The sequence below is a fragment of the Macaca thibetana genome, chromosome 15 (genome assembly GCF_024542745.1).
Source record: "Macaca thibetana thibetana isolate TM-01 chromosome 15, ASM2454274v1, whole genome shotgun sequence".
NCBI lineage: Eukaryota > Metazoa > Chordata > Mammalia > Primates > Cercopithecidae > Macaca > Macaca thibetana.
This window is the reverse complement of record NC_065592.1, coordinates 40,798,126-40,817,146: the sequence shown is the minus strand read 5'-3', so window position 1 is coordinate 40,817,146 and position 19,021 is coordinate 40,798,126. Positions and strand designations below refer to the sequence as shown.

General features: G+C 37.8%; 1 protein-coding gene across 5 annotated transcripts in view; it reads left to right on the top strand.

The window, feature by feature from the left end:
* Positions 1-19,021, top strand: part of TGFBR1 (transforming growth factor beta receptor 1) — a 50,098-nt gene that overhangs the window by 15,511 nt on the left and 15,566 nt on the right. For 2 of the 5 annotated variants that reach the window (XM_050762168.1, XM_050762171.1), the window contains exons 2-4: positions 9,081-9,326; positions 12,722-12,964; positions 18,017-18,247. In XM_050762168.1, the coding sequence (XP_050618125.1) occupies positions 9,081-9,326; positions 12,722-12,964; positions 18,017-18,247 (720 nt within the window). Of the gene's footprint in view, positions 1-3,559; positions 5,997-9,080; positions 9,327-10,265; positions 12,965-18,016; positions 18,248-19,021 lie in introns of those variants that run through there. The other 3 variants (XM_050762170.1, XM_050762169.1, XM_050762172.1) reach the window with 3 other exon arrangements.

The window sequence follows — 19,021 nt, the reverse complement described above, 5'->3', positions numbered from 1 at the left end:
TATGTGCTGGGCACTGTGCTAAGTATTCTATGTATGCTGTTTCATTAACCCTCAAACCTTCTGAGATTGGTACTGTTAGCATGTTATGAATTTAGGAAGTAAGTTGAAGAAATTTAAGTTCAAATAAGTTAAGTGACTTCCTCAGGATTACTCAGTGCCTGACTGGCAAAGATAGGATTTTAACTTGTTTTTCTGTCTCTGAGTTCCATCAGCTTAACTACCATATCCTTATAATACCTACCCACTAGTCAAATTAAAATCTAGTAAGAAACTGTGTAATAGCATACTTAGATTGAGAGCAAATAAGAAATTCGGTTATTGTTTTACCACTCACCATTAGACATAGAAGTTTCTCCATTTCTTTTCAGGGCCTGGGGTAAGGCAAAGTGCACGCATCTGCTCTGTATATTAGAATATCCCCTCATCTCATTGACGTGGAACAAAAACAAGGTCACTTGAAAGGACTATAATTGTCATCACACTATACAGCTTTACTTCCTTCCCTTTAGTAGTAGGACGATTTCCTTGTCCTTAAACATGCTTCTGAAATACCAGTTTTAATGGCTGTATAGTTTTTCACTTATGATTGGATCAGGATTCATTCTGTCATTGTATTGTCATTCACATAGGTGGTTTTCAATCATAAAATACTGTAATGAACATCTGCAAGTTTGGATTTTTGCTTTCACCTATTGTTTCCTCAGACAACTCTAAATAGTACAATTAATGGACTAAAAGATAAAGGCTCTGACTCTTTTCAAATGTGTTGTTAAACTCCTCAAATCTGCTAACCAGATCTTTATGCTGTACTTGTGTGATTTATTTCGAATATTAGTGAAAGCCTTTGTATTAGTTGCCCTGTTAGATCTCATCTTGCCATTTGGGCAGCCTGTTCTTAGTGTGTTTTCTCTGATACCAGTTAACATTATACTGGCTAATTCCATTGAGACTAGGAGACTGGAAAATGAAGATAATGTGGAAAAACAAGAGCTTGTGAATTTGGGAGTGCCCTATTTTAAGATGTGATGTGGGTTAAATGATAAACAATACATCTTAAATTCTTTAAAAGTGGCAGAAGTAAATGGAATTTATCTGGAAAAAAATCAGATGTTTATTCTGATGCCCTAAATTCACGGGTGAAATATTATCTGGACTAGAGGAAAATTTTGTGTACATTGTATGGTGTTCTCTATTTTGACAAGCTTACTTTGATATTACTGCTGCAGGGTAGACCCAGGAGGGTTGAATTGAGAACTGAGTATTTTGAGGAACAAAACCTAGGATAGTAGGCTGGAGGGTGTTGGAGGTCAGGGTTTTAGCCATGTATATAGAGATAAAGCAACATATTTAATAAAAAGAAGAGGAAAATCTGTATAGTATGCTTTACTCCAGAGGTGGATGAGGGAGAAGAGAGGGCACATCTTGAGAAGGGGGCGTGGTGTTGAGAATGGAGAAAAGGGATAAGGCAGATTACTCAGAAGAACTGGGGTAGAATAGGTTGGATGATAAAAGGGGCTGACATTAGTCCCTGAAAGGGTTTTTTAAAATAACTTCTAACTTTTGCCTTCATCTTTGCCAGCAGTGATGAGCTCTGCTTTCAGCTGTAGTGAAGCAAACTGAATAAAGCACATTGTGCATGTTAGGTTTTTTACTTTCCTGTTGGTACATGTTTGTAATATTTGGAAATACTCTCACTGCGAAGAAAAGTATAGTTGTGCTGTAGTGGGTAGAGTGAGGAACATAAGGGTCATCACCAGCAAAGTCAGAGTGATGAAAAAACTGGATTTTAAACTCTCTGCTTGACTTTGCATAGATAAGTAAGCCAAGCAGAGTGTTTCCTGGGTGTAGTTAAAATACAAGTTTGGTGCACAGGTAAAAGGCCAAGAGGCTTGGAGATGTAGATCTGAGATGTACCAAAGGGCCAAATGCAAAGTTTGGGAACTGTAATGTCATATAAAAACTAATAAAGAAAGGGTGGCACTCTGTCTCATATCCTGAAACGTTTTGAAAAGAATATTGAATTTGACCATAAGGGCCTTGCTAGTGAATTTCAAAGAGAGATTTCAGTTGAACTCTGAATTGGAGGAAGATGGTGATGGAAGGCTGGAGAGGGCCAGTAACAAGGGTTGAAAAAGGAAAGAGTATTCAAACATATGCATAAAAAGACTGTGAGTAGGTTGTATAGATGATGACACACTAAGCCTGGGAAGACAAGGTTTCTGGTGCTAATTTTTATTTCTTTAACAAGGGTGATAGAAGTGTCTGTTCCATATATTAATACTATACACAGCTGTTTACCTCTTAGCTTTTCTAGCAAGATATAGGGCTTGTGAATTAACCCTGGGTAGCCCTGGCAGTAGATAGAAGTAATAGTGCTTCCATGTGTGACCTCGAGACGTACTGAAATGAGGCAACCAAGGAAATCCTTTATATTGGGCCCAAGAGCCAAGATCTCAACTTGGGATATGTTACCCCAGAGTTGTTACCCTGATACTATAATACCGTGAATAATAACCCCAAGGGTTCTGTCGTCTCTTTTTCCTCATGTCACTTCCTTTGACGTCTACATGTCACCATGCTAACATCTGCAAACTTTGAAAATTCTGATCTATTCTGCAATATTTGGAAATTTCACTGCTCGTAATTGTATTTCCTGGCATGGTTCTGCTATAATTTTCTGTGTACACAGTAGCTTTTCCTTTTAGTGCTGAATCATAGTGAAATCCTTGTTCACCCTAAGTTAAAGTATAGTTGCAAGGGAGCTATCAAGACAAGTAATTACAGTGATGGTGAAATGAATACAGGTCAAACACCCCAATCTGAAATTCAAAACCTTTTGAGCACACCAACATGATGCCACAAGTGGAAAATTCTACACATAAGTACTTAACGTGAACTTTGTTTCATGCTCAAAATTATTTCAAATATTATTTTAAATTACCTTCGGGCTATATATGTAAAGCATATATGAAACATGAATGAATTTTATATTTAGACTTGGGTCCCATTCCCAAGATGTCTCATTATGTATATGCAAATATTCCAAAATCTGAAAAAAATCCTAAATCCAAAACACTTCTGGTCCTGAGCATTTTGCATGAGGGATATACAATTTGTAATATTTTCTGTGTATAGCCAAGTTTGCACATGCATAGGTTACAACTCATCATGTCTTAACCTTTCAGTCTGGAGGCCGGAGTTTTCTTTTTACTTTGGTTGTAAATTGTATTCGGATTTTAGAAATGTAAAACTTAGAGAAATGTGCATCTCAAAATTAAGAAAGCTGTGCCCTCTGTTAGAGATTGGGGGCAAAGTTGGACAGTGTAGTAGAAAGGTCCTAAACAGGGGATTTGGTTCTTATTTTTGCTATCAAGCAGAAGACTCAAAACTGTAGGAGGAGTCTAAACCATATCAGGTCCACCTGGGAGTCTTTAAAGTTTAGGGTTACTTAGCATGGGGATAGTGGTACAGCGAATAGTTGCATAGATTTTACCTGTGGGCTGGTGAGAATATAGTGAGGATTCACATCTACCTGTAATCTGGGTAGAATATTTGTGTAAATCATTTTGGTTTTTTGGTTTTCTTTAAAAAATTTTAAAAATCGTTTTGGTATTCTTAAGTTTTGGTTTCTTCATTAATAAAATGACAGAACTGAATTACCTAGATGATATTCAAAGTTTCATGTGGTTCTGTTAGTCTGGGATTCTACAGTGGAATTTTGTCACTCCTTTTGGGAAGAAGTTTACCTTTGGTGGCTGTGAATAAAAACCACATGGGAACAATGCCATTTATCATATGGGATAATTTTGTGTTTATGTAATCGTTTATGTTAGTTTCCAAATGTGTTAATAATGTACAGTATCTCATTTGATTAGCTCAATCAGGTGATGAAATAGGTCAGAAAGGTATTATGTTCATTTTCCTGATGAAATAAAACATAGTGGTTAGCATCTTGAACAATTTAAATTTGATCATCTTACTTGGTATACCAGCCACTAAGGATGAAATCCTGCCGCTGAGAAAGAAAACCCAGTGAGGAAAGCTTTCTCACCCTCATCTATCTAACAAATTGTACATATTCTCCAAGTTCTGACTTGAATGCTGGTGCAGCTTTTCTTGATAATCTCTTCTACGACACCTGAGTAGAAACACTTTGATCATTCTCCTCAGGACTCAGGATTTTAATGATCTGTTTAATGCCTTTCTCTTCCACCCTAGTGAACTACTCAAGTTCTAATACCTTGTCTTATTCATCTCTACACCTCATAGCCCACACTGTTCCTGGCATATAGAGATGCTTAGTGAATAATTGCAGAGTCAAATGAAAGAGTCAAGGTGATGTGTTGCAGAGTGAGGAGAACTTGGGCTTTGGACTGGTGGAAGGAGATGTCATCGTATACATTTTTTAGATTGAAATTTTGCCCTGTATATGCATTTAAAAATTAAAAACCTAGTTGAATAAAAGGGGGGCGGGTGGGGAGCCAGGGGCCAAATCTATCAATAAAATAAATTTGAATTTTTTTTTAACAAATGGCAATTAAAACTCATATGTTCATGGAAAAAATTAAGTTCCTGTTTTAGTTTTTCCCTAAATGATTTTGCCGTATCACATAACAGCAGTCTTGTCAATCAAGACTGATTTCAAGTGGTGAAATGGAATTTTTTAATTCCCTGGAGAGAGAAATATTTGCCTAGTTAAGCTTTATGTTATTGTGGTGTTTTTATTTGTGTAGTGACCTCTTCTTATTGAAAGACTAGTTAAGAGAAACCCTTTAGCACTGACTTTTTCAAATTTACCATAATGTAATGACCTCTTTGAAAGGAGAAGTACGGAGTGTATTTTTCATAATGTTACTTAAATTCTGTAGACATGAAACTAGATATAAAACCCTTATGTTCTTGGCTCATACACCACTATAAACCAAATCTGCAAATTAAATACAAAGACAACTACAAAAAAAAAAAACCAAATTCAAATGAATACATTTATTCCATGTGACAGATGATGTTTAGGTTTCTCAGTAGAAAAAAATAGCTTTAGGTCTAATTCCATTTTAAATCTGTTTCTGTATTTTAACTTCAGTGATAATAAAAGCTGTGAGTAGTGCCTCTTCTCATCAGTAATGTTATGCAGGAGGGTATTAATGACTTCAAGGCCTTGTTGGTAAGTTCGGGAGGAGACATCATACCTAACCAAAACACCTGCCAGCAAGCATTCCTCAAATACAGGCTTATAAGTTTTACTGAGATGTCATCCATTTTGTTCATTGGAAGATAAGGTTAATATTTTGACATTATTGAAATTTTCATTACATGATTTTCTAAACCAGTTATTGCTGGAAATGAGAATGGAAAAACATGACATATCTACAATTGTATTTACTGCTAACAAATGTTTGCAAATTGTACTACACATACAGGACCCATATAACACTTGCGTATAATAAAGTGCATATATGGTATTGGCTGTTAGGCTATTGGTTTTTGAATATGCATGCCATGCCTGTATTGCCATGTGCTCGATTCAAATTCCCTTTATTTTTTACTCTTTCTTTTATAATGACTATGAAACTTATGCTGTGTGTAGTGTGCCGCAAGAACATTTGGCCTGAAGGGGATCTTCACACAACTGAAGCAGCAGCAGTAAAAGCCTAGTGCCAGTGTTGAGACAGTGGCTACTCATGATCTTGAATGTTTATTCTTGTTTTTAGATTATCTTTTGAAACGAAAATATTTTTTCAAAACTTGTACCCAACTTACACATCCTCTTCTCTCCCAGTATGTTTGGGAAACATTATTTTAGCAAGTATTTTTCTGATCACTACCTAAGGAACCAGGATTCAGAGATGTGAAAAACAAAACAAGCTTGGCCCTTCCTAAGGCAATGAAAGACACTTTAACAGCAAGCTGTAAATAGATTGATTTGCGCTGTTCTAAAGGTGGTATGCAAAGAGCACTATGGAACATATCGAAAGGAGCTACCAATTATTGTGAAGGTAAGGGCGAGGTTTAGAGCACATCATGGAAAAGATCCTGTTGAAATAGGGTCTTAAAGGATGAGTCAGATAAGAAGATAGGTTTAAACTAGACAGAGAGATGTTATATGTAAAGACCAAGGTCATGAAAGACATGATTATTATAATGGTGAGAGGTGTGTGGCCCTAGATAGCATTTGTCGTGTGAGAAGTAAGTTGGAACCCCAAACTAAAAGTCTTGTTAGACTAGGTGTTTAGCCCTTATCTCATCAACATAGGCGAGCCACAGTGATCTGAGAACTGGGAGAGTATTCAGGGCAATATTTTTTATATATAGTGGTTACCACATTGTATTACAGTGTTCTCCTTCACTTGTCATTGGAGCTCTTCAAGGACTGTGAGCATTAGTTATTAATCTTTGTGTACTAAGCTTTTGGTAGAGTAACCGATGAAAGTAATGCTTAGAAAACATGGGTTGAATGACTAATCATGAGTAAAGAGGATTTAGGAGAGAATTATGACAATCTCCTGTGGTGGTAGTTTTAGTGCTTTGTGGGTCACAGACTCCTTTGTGAGTGATTTTGAAAGCTTTTCCTTGAAAATGTAAATACATATAACATTTGGCTTATAGTTTTATGGGATTCATGTACCTCTGAAGCCAGTCCATGAATTCCTGGTTCAGAATTCCTCCTTAGGAAATTATACCCAGACAGCCATCACCATCACACATTGTCATGAATAATTACTATCTCTTTTAGCAGTCTTTAAATGTATTACAAGGCTGGGTGTGGTGGTTCGTGCATGTAATCCCAGCACTTTGGGAGGCTGAGGCGGGAGGATCATGAGGTCAAGAGATGGAGACCATCCTGGCTAACACGGTGAAACCCCGTCTCTACTAAAAAATTAGCCGGGTGTGGTGAGGGGCACCTGTCGTCCCAGCTACTAGGGAGACTGAGGCAGGAGAATCGCATGAACCCAGGAGGACGAGCTTGCAGCGAGCCGAGGTCGTGCCATTGCACTCCAGCCTGGGTTAAAGAGCGAGACTCCGTCTCAAAGGAAAAAAAAGTATATAGCATGATTGTGTCTCTTTCTTGTAATTTTCTTGAGTTTCTTTCATATTTAGGAAGCAAATAGCTGACCTGTCTATGAATAAAGAAAGCATTTTTAATGATTAAGGTAAAACTTTACCGGTCTGTAAAGATAATAGACAAGTATGTGAATTAAGCCGGCAACCAAGAAACAGCCACTTGAGGAGAACCTGACATTCCTGAATTTGAGTTTAGCAAGTGAGTTGGAAGTCTGCAGGGCCACGCTCAGACTTGATTTGCTAGAAGGTCTCACAGACTCAGAAAAGCAGTTAGAGTCGTGGTTATAGTTAATTACAGCAAAATCATACAGATTAACATCAGCAAAAGGAAAAGGCACCTGGGGTGAAGTCTAGGAGAATTCAGGCACAAGTTTCCAGGTGTCCCATTCCAGTGGCATAACATAGATGGCCTTAATTCAACAACAATGTGTGACAACATGCACGAAGTTGTCAACCAGGGAAGTTCACTTGAGCCTTGGTGTCCAGGGTTGTTACTGTTGGTCAGTCACTTAGGCTTGCAGCACCTGCATGACAGGCTTTAGCCCCTCAGACTTTTCCTACCCTGCCCCTAGAAGTAATAGGCGTTCACTGTAAATCACATTGTTAGAATAAGCTGTCTGATGGCATTGGTACCATGCGACCCAAGGCCTCAGGCATACAGAAATCTTATCAGGGAGAATATTCCAAAGGTTCAGAACTCATCTACCAAGAGCCAGCCAAGGCTAGTTTTGAAGACAAGTCTTGGGAATATGCAGGGTTTGAGTAACTCAGTCCTGCTGAGTTAACCCTTTCTTGTACAGCAAGTTAGCTGTTCAGGGAGTTAGCTCTGTCTATCCTGCCCCTGTCTGCCTAGCCACTCCTTTTCTAGATACAGTGGACCTCTCTGCTCTCGTCATAGATGGCCATTCCGTGTACTTAGACTTTTTTTTACCTTGCTAACAAGTAATTGGAATGTTTAGATTTAAGAACATGTCTGCTTTGCAGTTTCATGTGACCATGGTGAAATTATGCACCAATTCTATCATTGTGATTCAACAAGTATTTTTTGAATGCTGCTGTGCATGAGGCATGGTGTTAGATGGCAGATTGACAGGAATGACTAATACAGGTATCTGGCCTCAAGGAGTTTACAGTTTCATAGGAGAAAGAAAAACAAAACTAGCAATTCTGGTAAGCAGTGTGTGTTTTGGAGAGCACTTAACTTCATCAGAGAGCATGGTCGAAGGTGTATCTGTGTGTATGAGAAGGTGTTGGTGATAATTAGAAGACTTCCCTCAAGAGGTCACTCCTGGGGTTGAGCCGTAAAGATCAAGTAGATACAAGTGGGCATGAAGCTAGTGTTTTGCCGCCAATCATTTCTGTAGTTAGGTTGCCTGTGTGGTTGGAGCATGTATGTATTGTTATGGGTGTAGTCTGCTTTGCTTCACTAAGAGAATGCCCCAGTCCTGGCCAGAATACGCATGTCTTTTTTAGGGTTTGCACCAAGGGGAATAGGGAGTGTCTGGCTCAGTACAAATCTGTTTCTGTTACTCCATTACCCAGAAAGCCCCTGAAATGGCATTAGCCTACAGTTAATGGGTGGTAGTGTTTTCACGCATTGCTTCTCAAAGGAGGAGTATGTGAATGTTTAGTTTGGGGCTGGTTAAAAACAAAACAAAACAAAACAAAAAAAAGTATAACCATTACAAATTTAAATGTACTTTGTTTCTAATGGGAAGGCAAATGCTTGCCTTGCTTTCATGAAATTGAACATAACAAAATTTTTTTATACTTGGAAGCAAAAAACTTCAGGAAAAAACCTGGATCCAAGTGTTACTACATTTCCTTGGGCTTCCACATGTGTGTGGTTCTTAATATAATTTGAAACTTCTAAGAGCAACGAATAGTTGTTTTTTTGAACAGTGCATAGAAGTTGTGTGATAATAGGATCAAGAATGTATTGTTAGAGTGAATATTGGATAATTCCAAACTGTTAACCTTGAGATTTTTTTTCTAATAGAATCTTTCTCTTTTTCCAGCATTACAGTGTTTCTGCCACCTCTGTACAAAAGACAATTTTACTTGTGTGACAGATGGGCTCTGCTTTGTCTCTGTCACAGAGACCACAGACAAAGTTATACACAACAGCATGTGTATAGCTGAAATTGACTTAATTCCTCGAGATAGGCCATTTGTATGTGCACCCTCTTCAAAAACTGGGTCTGTGACTACAACATATTGCTGCAATCAGGACCATTGCAATAAAATAGAACTTCCAACTACTGGTAAGTTGTTCTATAAAATTTTTTTCCTAGATACTACAAGAAAAACCCTTCACACTCTGTGACTTTAGAAGTGGAAGGGATCATAGAAGTTGTCTAATCCAACTCATTCCGTTTAGAGGCAAGAAGTCCACTGTTACAGACTTATAAGAGTAGCCAAGATCCTGCCTCCTGGGTGTGTGTTGTTTAAGAAGGTTGTTCCAGGGTGGACTTCCTCTGAGGTCTGTTATACCTAAAAGGATAGATAAAAGCAAATTCTGACAAAGCCCCAACAACATCTTCAGATTGTCTCTACTTTGTTCTCAGAGTGAATTTCTTCTTCCTTATATAATGCTGCTATCTTTTACAGCAGTCAACAGTCTTTTAATGAGTGGTAATTCAGAGCAGCACTAAGTAGTCTAGATGTTTTCATTTTGTAATCTCAGCTTGTTTTATTATCTTTATGCATAAATTAATTATACTTGATTTCTAGAATTTTGGTCCTTCACCTGTAGTTTACATTTAAAATTTCCCCGGGCTGGTGACTCATGCCTGTAATCCCAGCACTTTGGAAAGCCTAAGGTGGGCAGATCACTTGAGGCCAGAAGTTTGAGACCAGCCTGGGCAACCTGGCGAAACCCTATCTCTACTAAAATCACAAAAATTAGCTGGGCATGGTGGCACATGCTTGTAATCCCAGCTACTTGGGTGGCTGAGGCACAAGAATCTTTGAACCTGGGAGGCAGAGGTTGCAGTGAGCCGAGATTGTGCCACTGCACTCCAGCCTGGGTGACAGAGTGAGGCTCTGTCTCAAAAAAAAAAAAAAGATAATTAAATAAGTAAATAAATAAAATTTCCTGGCAGAACCAGTAGTTTGAAGGCTTAATAAACTTTTTAATTTTAAGATTCCGGTTTAATATGGAAGTCTGAGCACATGTATTTAACTCTTACCTCTTTCCCCAGATCCCAAAGGAATATAAAAATGAGGGCAACCTATGTTAATACTAGTGGAATTAATGGTAGAATGCCACCCACATGCCAACACTTGTGAGGAACTTCTGCAGTTCTGCAATTTACAGTACAGATGACACCAGACTGGTAAAGAATAGGATCAATAACTAATAAGAAAGGTTAGTCATTGAAAAGTCCGACCAATAACTTAGACGAGGGATTGGGGGTGAGTGAGGGTACGGGGCGAACTCTCAGTTCCGTTTTAGGAAGCACCTGGCTTCAGTGCTCAGAGGAGCAGACACAGTTGCTCACTTTCCACTCAGAGTTGGTCCAGGCCTTGTGCTAATTAAAGGAGGAAGCACTGCTGTAGCGCAGAAGGAAAAGGCCAGTCCTCCACCTGTTCAGCATGATAATGCAGCTCTCCCGTGGTAAGGGTTGGTTAGACTACTATGTCTTTGACTTTGATGAAAGCATCTGCAGTTATAATGTGACAAAGAAAAGGATAATTCCAGAATTTCCCACTTCCATCATTTGAGCTTGAAATATCTGAATAGAGATTTATAAAACCTTGTGAAGAAGTCACCTCATTTCTCATGTTTCTAATTACCATATATAAACTTCTCATTTCCAGCTCTAAGATAAGCAAACAGCAAAAAATTACCAGTGAAGAGTTAGGAGCTCAAAAGAAGTAGTCTGAACTAGATAGATTAGATGTCATCCTATGAAATAGGTTTACCACATGATAGGGAGGAACTTTCAAACAGTCCAGGGTCTATTTTCAGTTATTCACTATGAAATGAGAACATTTCACGGTTGTTAAAGGTTGCTTTCAGAAGAAAAGCCCAACTGATGAATGTTTTTAAAAATGCACTATTGAGAGCGAACAACAGACTGGATGCCATAATTTTATAGTCAAGTTTGGGACAAGCTTAAGAAATTGTGTTACAATTCAGAGAAAAGACAGTTGGTGAGCATATTAAGAGATATAGGGAACAGATTTAGATGATCCAATATGCTTATTATCAGAATTCCAGAAAAAGGCATGAGACTAGAAAGAAGACAGAATACCAGGCAAAATTAATAAAAAAATATTAATCCAAACACATGTAATAAAAAGTATCAGTTTCAAAAATAAAAGAATTATATAAGCATTTAACACACATAAACATTGGTTACCTATAAAAGGCAAAAAAAAAAAAAAAAAGTTCAGATTTTCTGCTTAAATATCAGAGGGCAAATGGAACATTTTTGTAGTCACCTAAAATTCTTTAAATAGGCCAAGATTTTTCATATACAAAGGCAACAGCCTTCTTGCCACAAGTTCAGTGTACAAGGACGCATGGACTGTTCCTGAAGGAAATTACTAGAAATAGGACTCTGTATGATAAGAGATTAATCTACTGAAGATCTCAAGAATGGGAAAGATGTGGTATGAAAGAAATGGTGGTAAGTAGTAAACCAGCAAGACTCAGGATGAATGTCAGAATAATTGTAATTTTCTGAAACAACCAGAAAATTTTAATTATTAATGGAAGTTACAAGAAAATGATCTGGACTTAAAAGTTCAGGAGGTTAAGATAGAATAAAAAGTATGCAAACTCTGTTAAAAAAAAAAAAAAAAAGATATGTTCTGCCTTTAAAAAACTGGTGGAGCTATTGGCTGGGCACGGCTCATGCCTGTAATCCCAGCACTTTGGGAAGCCAAAGTGAGTGAATCACTTGAGGTCAGGAGTTCGAGACTAGCCTTGAGCAACATGGTGAAACCTGTCTCTACTAAGATACAAAAATTAACCAGGTATGGTGGCACATGCCTGTAATCCCAGCTACCTGAGAGGCTCAGGCAGGAGAACTGCTTGAACCGGGAGGCGGAGGTTGCAGTGAGCCAACATCACACCACTATACTCCAACCTGGGCAACAAGAGTGAAACTCTGTCTCAAAAAAAAAAAAAAAAAAATTGGTGGAGATATAAATACTAAAATGTGAGTTGTTTGGGAGTGATGAAGATGTATGTGTTTGTTTGTTTGTTTGTTTTGATATTTTTGTTTGTTTTTCCTGCTATGAGCATGTACTGGCCTTGGAACAAGAAGACAAGTCAAACACACTTTTAAAAATATATATGATTTTTAAGGAGACGTTAATGGGTATTGTTACAGGTTATTGGTATTACTGACCTGATGTGATAAGTGGGGAAGGTACTATGATATTGGTAGCAGCTGGCCTTGTAATGATGGCTGAAGAGTACAGAAGGAGTAAGTGGGTGCTGACAGAGCTGGTGTGCATGAAAGGAGGCCTAGTAGGAGAAGACTGAATGATTCACTTGTTCTGGGTTTGAGCCCTATAAACTGCTGTAATGAGGCTCTTTGGCTATGTGGTGGCAGTGGCCAGCTGCAGGAATTGTGTAGGATTAGGAAAATGGGGGTTGCCACCTACAGTGTTTTTGTTGTTGTTGATGTTTATTTCACTCAAGGCCCTTTTTCAGTAAAGTCATCACCTGGCCTTGGTCCCGTGGAACTGGCAGCTGTCATTGCTGGACCAGTGTGCTTTGTCTGCATCTCACTCATGTTGATGGTGTATATCTGCCACAACCGCACTGTCATTCACCATCGAGTGCCAAATGAAGAGGACCCTTCATTAGATCGTCCTTTTATTTCAGAGGGTACTACGTTGAAAGACTTAATTTATGATATGACAACATCAGGTTCTGGCTCAGGTAATGTAATTGTTTCTCCTTTTTCCTAAGACGTCTTTTTAAAATTAAGTGATACTTATTTTATTAGTTTGCTAATAAGCCAACTTGTTAGAATGTGAGATAATATAAATAATATTCCAGGTTTGAAACTAATAAAAATCTTTAAGCTTGATGTATATATGACTGTGGCTGGTTTAAAATAGATTGGAACTTACTTTAACTGATAAAGCAAGTCAGTCAGCTCCATGGTGGTATAAATTTCAAAGCGTTCTCACTTGTATGATCTAATTTGCTTTTCATCACTGTGAGGTAGAAAGGATAAGAACAATTATTCTCATATGGATGAAGCCGAAGTTCAAAGATGTTCAAATGATCTGCAACTAACCCGTTCTATTCAGGATTGTTTAGCAGCCTGATGTTTATATTTGAAAACAGGCATGATAAAAATTTATTCAGAATTGTGAAGGTTATTTGCTTTTTAAACATTATATGAAATTGTCTTTTGTATAGGCCTGGTTTTTTAAAATTAAACTAATGAACTCTTACGTCATTTTCTCACTTCAGAAAAATGTCTAATCACCTTCTTATTTAATGTAGTTTTGGCCCCTAATGAGATTTGCTTTTCCCAGTTCTATTTGTTGATATTTGTGGCATCAGAAGTAGATGAGCTAATTGTCAGAGTCATCCCAAGGTGGATTTTGGCATAGCAGTGCTTCATGTTTAAACTGAAGGGGCGTTATCTTCTACTTTTTTTTGTATATGGTTTGGAAAAGTATTAAGAGAGGAACACTCCTATCCCCTGTGTTTTTAGAATTTGACACTTGGCTAAGGATAAATAGATCTAGGTTCCAAGGCAAGTTTTGTTGCTGATTGGCTGTATAACCTTGGTTAAAGCATGTTTCCTCTTTGGGCTTCTGTTTCCTCATCAAAAATATGGAACCCATACTGCTGATAAAAACACTTCAAGTGGTTTGTTAAGACTTTTAAATGAGATATACTATCCTTTGAAAAGTATGAGTCGTCTTTAAATAAGGGCTAAATTCATGAATAAAGTGAAAATTTGGAAAGCGTATATAGTGAAAATTTCACTAATTTTGGTGAAACCCCATCTCTACTAAGAATACAAAAAAATTAGCCGGGCATAGTGGCATGCGCCTGTAGTCCCAGCTACTCGGGAGGCTGAGGCAGGAGACTCGCCTGAACCTGGGAGGTGGAGGTTGCAATTAGCTGAGATCGTGCCACTGCACTCCAGCCTGGGCAATAGAGTGAGACTCCATCTCAAAAAAAAAAATTCACTAATTTTATAACTGAGTGATATTAAAGGAATATTAAAGCAGAAATTGAGCATAAAATCACATCTAATGTTGCAGAAAGCTCATATAATGACAAATGTCTATTTATTTTAAGGAAATGAATATATATTGTTATGTATGCATATCTATTCATTTAAGAATGAAGAAACTGATTTTATTACCTGAATTATTCTTCTGTAGAATTTGGCCGTATGTATTCAATAAGAGAACTCTCTCTTTGACTACTAGGACACATACAGGCTTGCACTGGAGCTCAGATCAGAAGGCAAGCTTAGGGATTCCTGAAACAGTTGTGTAAGGAAGACAATGAGAGTTTGGACTTAGATGGAGCCATCTTAGTACTGAAGGTGTGATAGTCTTTGGGCAGGAGTGGTGGACGGAGGTTATTTTAGAGCTTTCCTGGGACTTCCCATTTATTCTCAGTTCAGATCTTCAAAAAGATTTTGTTCATTCTAGAAGTAATCCTGCTCAAGACTGTGATAATCAAGGACCAGAGTCACAGAAAATCAGGATGGCTTCAGATCATTTGGAATTAATCCCTCAGACCTGTTGTCTTGTTTCTAAACTTACACTCCGGAAAGACAGCAGCTCATGACACTTGCCACAGTGGAATAAGCCCACCTAATTGATTAAAGGAATTGGTGGGTGGGTGATAGTTGACTACTGAATAAGAATATCTTCATTAACCTTTTAAGAGATAAACATGAAAAAGAACGGAATAATTCTGTTTCCATTATATATATATATATATTTCTAGATCCATGAGGGACCATAGCTCTCTGTTCTCTGAAAGCTTCTCTCCCTCTTTTTATGACTTACCCTGCAAAAACTTGTCTGCATTGCTTGCTAGCTCTGTAGCTTTGGGCAGTTAACCAATGTCTCATGCTTGAGTTATTTCATCTTTAAAATGAAAGTGATGGAGTCTGCTTTGTGCACATCATTGGGTTGTTGTGAGTTCAAGCAAGACAAAATGTTGGCATGAAAGCGCTTGGTAAATTGTGAAGTTATGTCCAAATGACAAGTGTTGCTCTTATTGAAAACATACTTGGAAGAAAAATCTAACATACATTATCAGTTGACTACATTGTACAAAACTTAGTTTAAGGCCTCCTTTACCTGTCATAGTTCATTGTGTACTGAATTCTCTACAAACCTATCTAGGCAGAAGCCATCTTCTGGTGAATAATAGCAGAAAATGCCATCTGTTTCCCTTCTATTCATTATAAATCCTTAATGCCACCTTAGGCATGAGAGTAGTGCCTGTGAGTAAGTAAACTGTGTGTTTATAATACTTGGTTTTAGTTCTTTTGTTAATTGAGGAAAAGGTATAAGCGTTTCACATTCTGAATTCATGTGTTCATTACTCAGTACCGTGACCATAATTAAGGAAAGGCCCTATCTCTACCTCTAAAGACAGTGCTTTTAACTTGGGTACTTCAGGGAATACAATGAAGAGTTGGGTTCTGGCAGCTGTACCCCAAGTGTGTGAATGTGCACATGTGCATATGTGCCAGCTTTTGATAGTGAGTCTTCTAGGCCAGTGTTCGTTATAGCTTGTGCAGCTTACGAGCTTTTGTAATATATGCATGTTGTTCAGGTCTTATTTCCTGTTCACTGCATGTGACGCTGTGGAGTCCCTGTTTCCCTTTTGAAGTTTTCTCTCAAACAGTACTAAAGGTACAGAAGAGTAGAGCAGAGAATATAGAGATCTAAATTAGGCCTATTCCGTTTTGTCTTTAGAAGAAAATTGCTACTTTTTTTGTTTGTTTGTTTTTGAGACGGAGTCTCACTCTCTTGCCCAGGCTGAAGTGCAGCGGGGGGTGATCTCAGCTCTCTGCAGTCTTCACCTCCCGGGTTCAAGCAGTTCTCCTGCCTCAGCCTCCCGAGTAGCTGGGATTACAGGCGTGTACCATCATACCCAGCTAATTTTTGTATATTTAGTGGAGACCAGGTTTCACCATGTTGGCCAGGCTGGTCTCAAACTCCTGACCTCTAGCGATGCAACCACCTTAGCCACCCAAAGTGCTGGGATTAGAGTTGTGAGTCACTGTGCTGGCCAATTGTTAACTTTTTAAAAATGCTCAACTATTCATGTGAAGTAACCCAATATAGATAATACAGTGGATTAAGATTTGCTTTTTAATTTTAATTGACATCTAGAATCCAGTTATAAAGGGGAAGACAAAAACTTTCCTCGTCCTGTTGGCCTTTCTTGACCATACCATTTACACAAGTCCTGAACCTGTCAGGTGTTTTCAGAATTCGTGTTTGTGATTCCTTTTTCTTTTTTATTACTTGCCTTTGCAATTTCCAGATTAGTCTCCTGAAATTAACTCTTAAATGTACTTTTACGTCTGTGGTGTGGCCCTCTACAAGGCTTCATAAAATGTAATAAATTAGTATCTACACTAAACGACATAATTAGAATTGATTATTCATAGTGTGAAAGAGCTCTATGATTTAAATAAGGATTTCGGACAGATCTGTTTCTCACTGGCAGCCTCCTTGTAAACACAAACAGTTATTTATAGTTAGACTGCTAACTACTTTATAGGAGGTGGGGAGGGTAGAGCAAGAGGAAGAATGGACCCATTTGAGACACTTAAGAAGAAGAGCTGATCGCTTTAAAGATTTAACGTTTGGATTTATAAGCATTTCACATCAGGGAACCAAAGAGAGCAGATAATTTCATTTACTGTCATTGGGTTAATTTGATCTAGCAAGTAGCTTTGAGTATAGATTATAAATGACACCAATTTATGTATACATAGATTGTATAAATAAGATACTAGTGAGGAACATGATGTACACTGGCATTTTCTTTGTTAGTGTCAGTGTAATTTAAAATGACACTTACCAGATGGGGGATAGGATATTAAGTTACTGTCTCACATATAGTGACACTTAAATGTTGCAGGTAAGTTAGTAAACCCTTTTAAATGAAATAAGTATGACAATACTTAAAAATACATATTTTGGAGAAAGCCAAGTTCAATTAGTGGAAAAACAGTGCTCCATTACCAAGGTAAGTTACTTAGCCTTGTTCTTCAAGATACTAGTGTTGCCTATGTAGCCAGTTGTTAGCAAGTAAATTGCTTTCATTGAAATAGCTTCTGTGGTGATTCTTACTGGTTTATTAAAAAGCCAGAATTTACTTCTGTGTTTCTGTGTTCACATCCTTTTTTCCTCTCCCGTCAGTGAAACAGTTACTAGTTTCATCCTTCTAAAATAAGATTTTAAAATTATCTTGCTTCCAGCCATGGCCCTTTTTCTCAGAAATCATTTAGAGGTTCTTTTACCTAAAGCTCTCATTGGTTATCTTGAGCTTGGTATTCAGTACTCTTCATCATCTGGTGACAGCTTACTTTCTCTTTCACTGCTTTGCCACATACATCCTCTCTCTGATTGCCCAGGCTGCTTCCCTAAACATGTGTCATTCATTTCCCTCTACCTTTGCCTGTACATTCTTCCTGCCTAACCACCATACTTAAGGGATAGTCAAAATTCAACTGACTTTTACAAAGCCTACCTTGACCCTCTAGCAGGAGTTTCTGGATTCTTTTATTATATTTATTATCTTACTTTCCTTTTTTAATTAGTTATTTTATTGCAAATAAAATACATATCTCCCCAGTGAGATAAGTTCCTAAAGGGATAGCTTAAAGTGTCAGCTTTCTGGGTCACTTGTTAGTGCCTATCATGATGTTTGAAACATGTAATATTGTTGATTGTGTTGAGTACTATTTATTTTTACCTTTAGGTTTACCATTGCTTGTTCAGAGAACAATTGCGAGAACTATTGTGTTACAAGAAAGCATTGGCAAAGGTCGATTTGGAGAAGTGTGGCGAGGAAAGTGGCGGGGAGAAGAAGTTGCTGTTAAGATATTCTCTTCTAGAGAAGAACGTTCATGGTTCCGTGAGGCAGAGATTTATCAAACTGTGATGTTACGTCATGAAAACATCCTGGGATTTATAGCAGCAGACAATAAAGGTCTGTAACATTTGCTTTTCCTTATGTTATATATAACAAGATCTCTTGAAGTCTTTTCAGATATGGTGACTAACCATCATCAAAGTAGATGAGAAATAGATGTCTGTCATGTAGATTAGACCCGTTAAGTCAAATACAATATATTAGTAACTTTTAGAACTAGGAACTTCTTAAAGATTTTCTTGACTCTTGATAACATTCCTAAAATCTCTTATTGTTTTATAAAATGTAAAAGAGCTATTTTAAAAAGCCATATACTTTGTTGGTTTAGTTTAGGGCAGTTAGTTATTAAGAGTAGTCATGATATGGAAAAGATATATAAACCTGCTCAAAATTTTGAGAATAGGGCTTAGATAGCCATTTCCTTTTAATCTCTTCCTGACCAGTAGAGTGTTTCAATATAGACTATCGAACTTATTTATGGGGAGAGTAAAAATAACTTGTCGGTGTTCTGAGTTGCCAAGGGCTAAATAGATGAATCTTTTGGCAAACTCAATTAAAGAGAGAAATTGTTTCTTCAACCACCCTGCCATTGGTAACCGTGCGGACGCTTTTTTGCCTGTAATGCTTTTGCCTGAGGAGCAGCATCAGGTCAGATGCTGAAGAAGGAAGGAAGCCTGTCAGTGGGGAGTCAGAATGAGTGAGGACTGCAAGCAGTGACCTTAGACTGTGCTGCTGCCACTTTCTTAGCTTCCGTTTATACCGTTATGCCCACGATTCCTACTTTTTGTTTTGTTTTTTGAGATGGAGTCTCGCTCTGTAGCCAGGCTGGAG